This window comes from Nestor notabilis, unplaced genomic scaffold (genome assembly GCF_000696875.1).
Source record: "Nestor notabilis isolate BGI_N333 unplaced genomic scaffold, ASM69687v1 scaffold4172, whole genome shotgun sequence".
NCBI classification, from domain to species: Eukaryota; Metazoa; Chordata; class Aves; order Psittaciformes; family Psittacidae; genus Nestor; species Nestor notabilis.
In genome coordinates this window covers 3,494-12,822 of record NW_009918635.1, presented here as the reverse complement: position 1 = coordinate 12,822, position 9,329 = coordinate 3,494, and the positions used below count along the sequence as shown (strand labels likewise).

At 41.8% G+C, this 9,329-nt stretch overlaps 1 protein-coding gene across 1 annotated transcript; it reads left to right on the top strand.

Annotated features, from left to right (window-relative positions):
* Nucleotides 1-1,523: 1,523 nt before the first annotated feature.
* On the top strand, nt 1,524-9,078 carry LOC104402048 (chromosome unknown open reading frame, human C3orf52). Its single transcript, XM_010009817.1, has 5 exons — nt 1,524-1,691; nt 5,178-5,301; nt 5,882-6,015; nt 6,891-6,961; nt 8,826-9,078. The coding sequence occupies exons 1-5, from the start codon at nt 1,524-1,526 to the stop codon at nt 9,076-9,078; spliced, it is 750 nt and encodes a 249-aa protein (XP_010008119.1).
* The last annotated feature ends 251 nt before the right edge of the window (nt 9,079-9,329 follow it).

The window sequence follows — 9,329 nt, the reverse complement described above, 5'->3', positions numbered from 1 at the left end:
GACCAGAAGAAGGGGCAGGGGGGGGAAGAAGAAACATGAGGATGGAGTCAGAACAGAAATGAGAGGAGGTAGGATGAAGGATCCAGGGGGCTGGGGGGTGGGAAGAGGGGAGGCATCAGTCCCTGGCTGCAGTAAGTTGTGACTCTATTTAGCACAGGAGAGTTCACCATAGTGCAGACCAGATCACAACTTATAACATGACTTGCTTCATAAAAGCATGCCTTGTAGACCATAGGCTGAAATTGAAGGTCATCTTTCTCTTGTCTTCAGATTTGCCCTTTTAGTATTTACATGGAAGCAGCTTTTCAGTTTTAGGTTGGATAGTATGTAAGTAGATATTAATGATTTCTTTAAGCCAGAGGTGATTTTAGCCTGTGTAACAGCTGAAGAGAGGACAATTCGCAGCACAAAGGTCAGTAGTACTCATTTCTCTATCAACTATAAAAAGACTAAAATTAGAAGTGCTGATGGGTGTTGTAAGTTCCCTTCACAGCCTAACCAAACCACGAGCTATGTGATCCTTTACTCGGTTTGTGCTGTTCAGAATTATATCTGTTTGTTTAGCCGTGTGGGTAACAGCAATAGTATTTTACCATTTTGGCTGACAGCCGCAGAGAAAGCAATCTGGTTCCTTTCAATGTGCCTCAGTGTCGTGGTTTAAGCCCAGCTGGTGACTCGGAACCACGCAGCCGCTTGCTCACTCCCTCCCTTCTTCCTCCCCCTGCTCCCGGAGGGATGGGAAGGAGAATCGGAGGAATGTAACTCCCACGAGTTGACACAAGAGCAGTTCAGTAACTAAGGTATAACACAAACGACTACTGCTACCACCAATAATAAGGATAAGGGAAATAACAAGGGGAGAGGACACAACCGCTCACCACCCGCCGACCGATACCCAGCCCGACCCGAGCAGCGATCTGGGCCTTCCGGGTAACTCCCCCCAGTTTCTATACTGGGCATGACGTGCTGTGGTATGGAATAGCCCTTTGGCCAGTTTGGGTCAGGTGTCCTGCCTCTGCTTCCTCCTGGCTTCCCCTCCTCCCTGGCAGAGCATGAGACTGAGAAAGTCCTTGGTCAGAGTAAACATTACTGAGCAACAACTAAAAACATCGGTGTTATCAGCGTTGTTCCCAGACTGAAAGTCAAAAACACAGCACTGCACCAGCTACTAAGAAGGAGAAAAAATGACTGCAGTAGCTGAACCCAGGACACTCAGCAAATGACAACATAGCTAAAGGTTTAGTCACCTGCTTGCCAAGGGCTGGTATGATAAGGTAGACAAACTGGAAAACCTAGTATTGCATAGTTGAGAGCTGTAGTTCTGAGGACTAGGCAAATCGATACTTCCTCCACATCCCGTTTCTCTGTAGCTACTGCAGACAACGTCATTTCCAAGGAATTCCCCTTATTTATCAGTGTTTTGAGATCACTCCCATGAAAACTATCCAAACTCTCCCTATTACCATCTCCAGCCTCACACAAAAACTGTTACTGTCCATAACTACAGCTGAAACCAGCAGGAAATGAGTTGCCTTCATGCTTGCTTCAGAGACAGAGGTCCTCGCACAGAAACAGAAGCTATGAAAAGGCAAAATTCTATTCAGGAGCATGAGATCATTGAATTACGAGAAGATAATGTGGAGGAAAGTGAGACTGATCATGACGAGCCTCCAAACGTGCAAACAAGAAAGGTAGGAATTTCACTTGCTCATTTCATCCTTGCTGTTGGGAAAATACCACACAGCAAGAGAAATGACACCTTGCAGGAACATTTGTACGGGTGGTTTAATTTGTTGTTTGTGGGCGAAGGAAAGGTTATTCATCTGAAAGTAAAGGCTGAAAACCTGTTAAACATATTTCTTCTTTTCAATTAAGTGTTCTAATATTGGAATGGGATTTGAAGCATTTTTAATTTCTGGTTTTGGCTGTTTGTGAACTTTAAATTAGGAAATGAAGTTGTAATTGGTACTCTGAGTTTTGCTTTCTCTTTTCATGTCCTATCAGTGGGATTGGGCTCAGAGCCAGAGAGGAGAAAAGCTGAAACCCGTGTTAGAAACAAGCTTTCTTTCAGAACAAATTAATTGGGAAAACAGCACTGCCAGAATAAGACTAGGATGTCCTGCTACAGACCATGCTGGGATTCTCTCTATCTTTGAGTAATTTGCAATTGCTAACAATTATGAATTCATATGAACTGAGGCTTTGGGACACTCTGTTAAGACCAGCACGTGAGTCCTGAGGGAGGTAACTCAGTGTTCAGCTTAAAGCTATGGAACATACTAATACCGGCAGGTTATGCTCACAGGTGACTATTGTACAATGATTTTTATTACTTGAAACAGAGAGAATGTCTATGGCAGATCTAAGAATTTTTCCACTTTTCTGTAGGGATGGCTAAGCCCTCCAGAAAGCTCATTTGTGCTAGTCATGCCACCCCTCCCTTCCTGCTCCCAGCCGAGCAACTGCAACTTGTGTGGGCCCCACTGATCATCTCTGTAGGCTGATTTACTCCACCAGCTAGGCAAAGACCCCATTTACTCTCCTATATCAGAGGCCAATTACTCCTCCTTTGGTCTGGTAAGCTGAACAGCTTGCTGCAGGGTCAAATTAATTCTAGGGAGGTGCAATGAGGAATGGGAGAGGGTGGAGGGAAAGCAGGGATCCATTTGGCTCTGTTGAGAAACTTTAGCCTCAGGTTTCTGTCTAGCCTTCCCCTTCCTGGCACTGAGTTTTCATTTGGGCTCTGTTTCTCCTGATTCTGGCAATTGGCTTCCTATCTTATAGGGACTGCTGGAAATTCATCATGCTCTGCTTCCTGCTCATGTGCACGCTAATCAGAACTAGTCTGCCCACTGGGGAGATCTTCCCTGCTGCTGCTCCTTCCCAGCAGTCTTGCAATACATATGGATAATGTCTGAGGGTGTTAAGATAGTTGGGGAACTGAATGTTTGCTTGAGATCAAACCAGTCTGTTATGTGTGATTAAGAATTATATTATTATTTTGTGGTGGCATAAATATGTGACTTAATCAAAACCTGGGTTTGATAGCTGTCTGACTCAAGTGATATTACCATGACTGATTTCATAGTTGTACCCTAGGCAGTAGTTACTGGCTTTTTCCTTTTTCAGATACCTGTCACTAACTTAGCTTTTTGCATTAAATTGAAGTTTCATTTTTCTAATACATTTTAAAAATCTAACAAAAAAATATAGTGTAATCATTATCACACCCGAAAGCATGCTGTAAGCAAAACTCTATTCTGCCTTTGCCCTTCATTCTCCACTAAAGGAAAGTTCTGCATGCAGGGGTTGTCTGCAGAGAGAGCTTTCCCTTTCTCTGCCTGTGCTCCTGGAGAAATGACTCTTGTAAGATCTTTCTGTGGGTGTCTCTTTTCTATCCCTGTTCATCTGCCACCCCCAGAGAAGCTTTAAGCCAGCTGGTGGGTTTTTATTAAATTCAATGAAAGGCTATCTATTATACTGTGTTCTTAGAAAGCTGAAAAAGTAAAGGAAAGTAACCTCGGTTAGTGCCTCCAACCAGCAGCTGGTTCCTGCCAACTTGCACGTGTGTAGCACTGACAACGTACAGCATGTGCTTTTCCTTGCCTGGTGCCGATGTGAAAAAGGACATGGAGTTTACTGCTGGGTTTATGGTGGTTAGGGAGGAGGAGGAGTTAAAAAAGCAGCATGGTCTACTTATGAATTCATGCCCTTCGTTCGGTCTTCTGGCTGCGGAACAAAACAGTTGGAGTTGGTTTTTATTTCCCATGTCACCTAAGCTTTCTAATTTTTTTTTTTTTTTTAATTTTTAATATAAGTACTGGTGAGGCAACTAATTAAAACACTAATTTCTGCCACAGTCTTATTAAAACACTAATTTCTGCCATAGTCTTATTAAAAAGTAAACGAAAGGCAAGTACTGTCCTTTCTCTCCCATATGAATGCCCATGCATGTACCATTGTTTTGAAGACAATTTACCTATGATTTCCTACAACAGGTGACATTTGTAATAAACTTACTCAACAGCCTTTATGTTTCCAATTTTCTAAAGAAAAGGGAAGTCACTGTAAAGGGCTCAATTATTTTACAGTGCTTTTTAATGCAAGAGTATCTAATGAATAGCTTTGGGTGCTTGCACCCAGGAGCTATGCAGATTGGTATCACCAACACTGCAGAGGTGAATGATTCTGGAAATTTCTTCACAAGCATCTTTTTGGTTGTCAGAGATGGAAATCATTAAAAGGATCATCTTGTAGAACATGTGAATCAAATTGATGTAGTTGTCCTGGTTTTGGCTGGGATAGTTATTTTTCTTCCCAGTAGCTGGTGCAGTGCTGTGTTTTGGATTTAGTCTGAGAGCAATGCTGATAACGCACTGATGGTTTAGTGGTTGCTGAGCAGTGTTTATCCTGGTGAAGGACTTTCCAGTCTCATGCTCTGCCAGTGAGGAGGGGTACAAGAAGCCAGGAGGGAGCACAGCCAGGGCAGCTGACCTGAAATAGCCAAAGAGATGTTCCATACTATAAAATGTCATGCTCAGTATATATAAACTAGACCAGAAGTCTCCAGGCTGGGGTACAAGCTGCGCTTTGGTCAGCAGGTGGCAAGCAACTATACTGCACATCACTTGATTTTATTGAGTTTCATTCCTCTTTCTCTCGCTTTCATTATTATTATATGTTACTTTATTTCATTCTTTAACTCTTATCTCAGCCCTTGAGTTCTACCTTTTTCTGATTTTCCTCCCCATCCCACCAGGGAAAGTGGTAAGGGAGAGGATTGAGCAAGCAGCTGTTGGTACTTAGTTGCTAGCTGGGATTAAACCACAACAGTAGTTTAAAAAAAACATCTGGAAGATGTGAAAGCACCTTCACAGCACCTTAGCTTTGTGGGCAATTCAGGAGTTGGAAATTCTGCACAAATGGGGAGTGATACACCTATCAAGTAACAGCATGCCTATGAATGGTCTTTGTCTTCTGCAGGTCTACATTCCCACCTGCAGTAGCCGTTAAGGGTGGGAACCCCTGCTGTAGGGCATTGCTTACCACTGAGGCTCTCCCATCTGTGTGGGTGGTTTGGGTTTTTTTTTGTTTCTAAATGTGACAGTAGATACATGTTTCACTATTTTTTCCTGCCTTATTTCATTAATCAATATGCCCTTTCCTTTTATACTTAGGAGAGAAATCACTGGAAATCATGTAGGAATGTAGTTTTCTGGAAGTGTAAACTATGGATGGTTATAACCACAATTTTTCTAGTATTCTTCCTGGTCATTCTCATCAGCCTAATTCTTTATTCTAGTAAGTATCTCACTTTTGATTCATTCTTTAATACAAATGTAGGATACCCATAATCTGAGACAAATTGAACAGTAGCATCCTTTAAACTCTTTCTATGAACTGCTGAAGGGACTGGGATGCTGACTGCAGAGGGTGGTGTGTTGAGTAGTGGGTCTGAACACTTTTATTTTAGCAGGCAGCAAGCAACTTGTATCCTGATCAGATGGCAATTCCAGTTTGTAGGTAAGTGAGAAAATGTTACAAGAAGTGAGTCCGGGATGAGGATGGAAACGATGCTTGTAACATTGCAACAAGCGCAATGGGTCACTCCGGTCCCCTTATCCAGTGTCAGCGCCTGTCAGGCTCCCAAAGCAGATAACTTTTGCTAAAGGGAGTTGGTGACTGAACTCCACTGTGCTGTCACTTTCCTTCGGGTGACTTGCACTTTCTTTCTGTCACTCCCAGTCAGTCATTACAGAGGGAATCTGTGAGAAAGCCACCTGGGAGAAAGCAAAGAGGATTTTTATTTTCATTTTTTCTCTCTGATATTTCTTCTAACTGGCACATTTTCCTCCACTTTCTATCTCCTTTTGAAAAGCAGATGTTTACACAGATGAGGATGACTACTGGGATGCTGATGCACTACTGAACAGTAGAAATAGTCGCAATTTTTCAGGAACACTGGAATTAATGTGTGGTTTTCCACACCTCTTCTCTGAAGACATTACTAAGAAGGTATGTGTTGATGTGTTTCTTGGCAAAGCTGATTCTGCTTGTAACACAGAATCATCGTTTTCCCTTTTAAAAAGTTTCTGTTTGTCTGTGTAGCAACTCAGTTGCTCTCGAGTCCACAAAAAAATGAGTTGTACTTTTCGTAGCATAATTTAAGTCCTGATCTAGAAAACAGACCTGTCTGCTTTTAAGCACACAAGCAGTTTACATTGATTTTTATTTTGTTTTTGTTTGTTTGTTTGTTTTTTTAATTTTTCCCCGAATTTGATTAGTGTCTGGGACATAGTCTTCACCTTTTTCATGCAATCATTGAATAATTTAGGCTAGGAGGGGCCTGTGAAGGTCATCTAAACAAAATGGTGGCTAAAAATCCTGTGTGTTGCATCCTCCTGTAAGTACATGATGACAACCTGGGTTTATAGTTGCTTTTTACATTGAGCCATCACAGCTCTGAGTTACAGCTGAAATAAGCTCAGCAGGCATGGTAGTGCTGTTTTAGACTTACTATGGAAAGGGAGTCTGAGTAGAAAGACCCTTTCCTCTGTCAAGTAACAGTAGAAGGGATTTGGTACTAACAAAAACCCCAGTCAAACAACCTAAATTGCACATGACAACATGAGAGCATACTTTTAGTTCACCCTGAGTGCCTCCATTGTGTTGATGTAGTAATCACTCAAATGCACAGATTAACTTGTCTGTCAAGCTTAAAGGGATCATATACCTTTTCTAGGGCAGAGTTTTGCTGTTACTGAACCTTCAGCACCTGTGTTTTTGCCCCTTAAAGCACCTTTTAAGAATGATGTGCTCTACTTTCTTTTATGGGGGAAAAAAGACAGTAAACAGAAGAAACCTTTTTTCTTTTCTTTTTACCCTGCAAGTTAACAGATGTCTACAGTTCATCTCCAGCTCTAGGACGCTACTTTAGGTCAGCTCAGGTGGTTTATTTCAGGTAAGCAATTTCTTGTCACCAAAATTATCTGAAAAATCCAGGCTTTTGTTGAGACATACATGTGCCTATGTAGATATGCACAACGTTTAAATCTGTGAAAAATCGATTGTTTGGGGGAAAGTTACATATATAGGTGGTGCAAAATAGTCGAAGGATTCTCTAGTGTAAATGGCAAATGCTGCTAATAATATATGATAGAGGAACGTTTTCTTGCTGTTAAGTATCATCCCTGTTGTCTTTGGTTCAAATTGCAGCCCTTTATTAAGCATATTAAAGGATATTTATTAAAAGGAAAACGAGCTGCTGGAATTACTTGAGATTGACAGCTTAAATAGCCTTAAATAAATAAAACGGGCTATACGGGGAGCGGTGAGGGCTGAACTGGTTTTGTTCCCAAGAGCTAAATGCAATAGGGACATAGAAGTTGTGAGGGCCCAAACAGTAATACTGCAGTGCTGGTTTATTTGTGTCACTTTTCCTCTCACTTTATTTTGGACCACAGGAGCAAATCTAAAAGCAGCAGCATGTTGGAAAGACTGGGGAACAGGAATCAGAGGCAGAGCAGGTGGCAGAGTGTAGTCTAGGCTAGCTTGGGTGGGACATGCTTACGGATGAAGGAGAACCTCAGGCACCAAAGTATGATGGAGCCAGAGGAGTAGCAGTGGTAGGAAAAAGAGGAAAAACATCCAAGCCTGCCTTGCACAGGTAGCTGAAAGCTTCAACCTGGAACAGAGGGAGGATCTTACTCTCAACAGAAACTGTCACTGGAAGAAGGCTAAGAAGTTTACTGTGCTTGAGACTATGAAGTTTTGGTCTATGGAGATACTACAAATTTACAACAGGAGGGAGGCCAAGCGGCAAAGGGAAAAGTGGGGTTGGCAAGATCAGCTATAGCATGGTCCTGCTGTGGAGAGATAGCAGAAAGGCAAGGGAAGGTGTTGGAGAGCTTTCCCAAGGACGACCGGAAAAGCACTGTTACAAAAGGAATTAAAAAGACAATAGGGAATCAAGGGAAGTAGATTTACAAAGTCCCAAAGCCAAGGACAGGGGAAGAGTCCCCTTGGGATGCTGCAAGGGGTAGTCCTGGGGGTGCTTTGGGGAATGTGCTCCCCTGCACTGCCAGCCTTGGACATGCCAGCCTTGTTCAGTGAGTGAGCTGTAGCTCCTTAGCCTTATGAGTAAAAAATCACGATTTGGACCACCAAAAAAAAGCTATAGTTCTGCACACATATCAACTAGCTTATCTCTCCCTGTTCCCTTCCCCCCTCCCGCTTGTCTCCTTCTGTGTCTCCTTTTCTTTTCCCCCACCCAAATAAGTTTTTAGGTTTTAAATTGAGGACAAAATGTAACTGTCAAATTGTAGTCAGTGGATTTGGTAGACCACAAACTATGCAATTTCCAGAGACAGACTCGAGTTTGGTGGTTTGCACGACACACTCCAGAGCTGAGTTAGGAGCACAACTGAGTGGCCCCAAGTCCTGCTAGCAGGAGAGCAAATCTTTCTATAGGTTCTCAGCTAACCTATGCGTAAGATATCACAGCACCGCTTATCATTATGTACTTGTGAAGTATGAGTGTTGAAAACCTCACCCTGTTAGGATGCACATCCAATTGATCTCTGTCTATTTGAAAATATGCCTCAGGTTAGCTTCAGGTATGTACCCAGTTTCTGTTAATATCAAGAGCTGTTCTGAGAAGGGAGCAGGAGGAGGAGGAAATGAATCTTTGGCAGTTTTCTTTTATAATGCTTTTCTTTAGTGTAAGATTTAAAAAAAACCCCACACCAACATTCGTATGAAGTCAGTCAAAAAAGGAATGTTCCAGTGGGGACTTGAAGGCATTCATACTTGGCTTTGTTTTTCAGCAATGAAAACTCCACTGTATTTTATCAGCTAGAGTTCTCTGTACCCCCATCAATAGAGGGGTTTATGGAAAACACAATGAACCCAGATTTTATAAGGAACGTTTTACGTCAAAACATTTATGATGAAGATGATACTTCTAATCCTGGGACATCTGAATGTAACAAGTTAAAGTTTGACCCGACTTCTCTCACACTGACATGTAAGTACATTAAAGAGGCTGTTTCCTTACAAACAGTAGAAGTATTTACTTGAAAGGAAATCTTTCTGAAAGATGTTGGGATCTGTTAGTAAATATATTTTGCACAACAGTATTAAGAAAATTGTAAAATACTCAGGTTTCAAAAAAGTTGTGTTATGCGTAGCTTATAACCTTGAATTCACTGTTTGGTCCTCTGATAAGAAAAGGAGTCATAATGAGACTGATTAGCTACAGACTCCAACCAAACTTTTCAGATCTCTTTTCGTATTTTATGCATACAAAAAAAATAATAATCTTGTGTGTG

Excerpts from the sequence above, each read along its gene's own strand:
- LOC104402048 (XM_010009817.1), top strand. The coding sequence starts at position 1,524 with ATGAGTTGCCTTCATGCTTGCTTCAGAGACAGAGGTCCTCGCACAGAA. Across the intron at positions 6,016-6,890 it reads CTGAAGACATTACTAAGAAG|TTAACAGATGTCTACAGTTC; the intron begins GTATGTGTTGAT and ends TTACCCTGCAAG. Across the intron at positions 6,962-8,825 it reads GCTCAGGTGGTTTATTTCAG|CAATGAAAACTCCACTGTAT; the intron begins GTAAGCAATTTC and ends TTTGTTTTTCAG.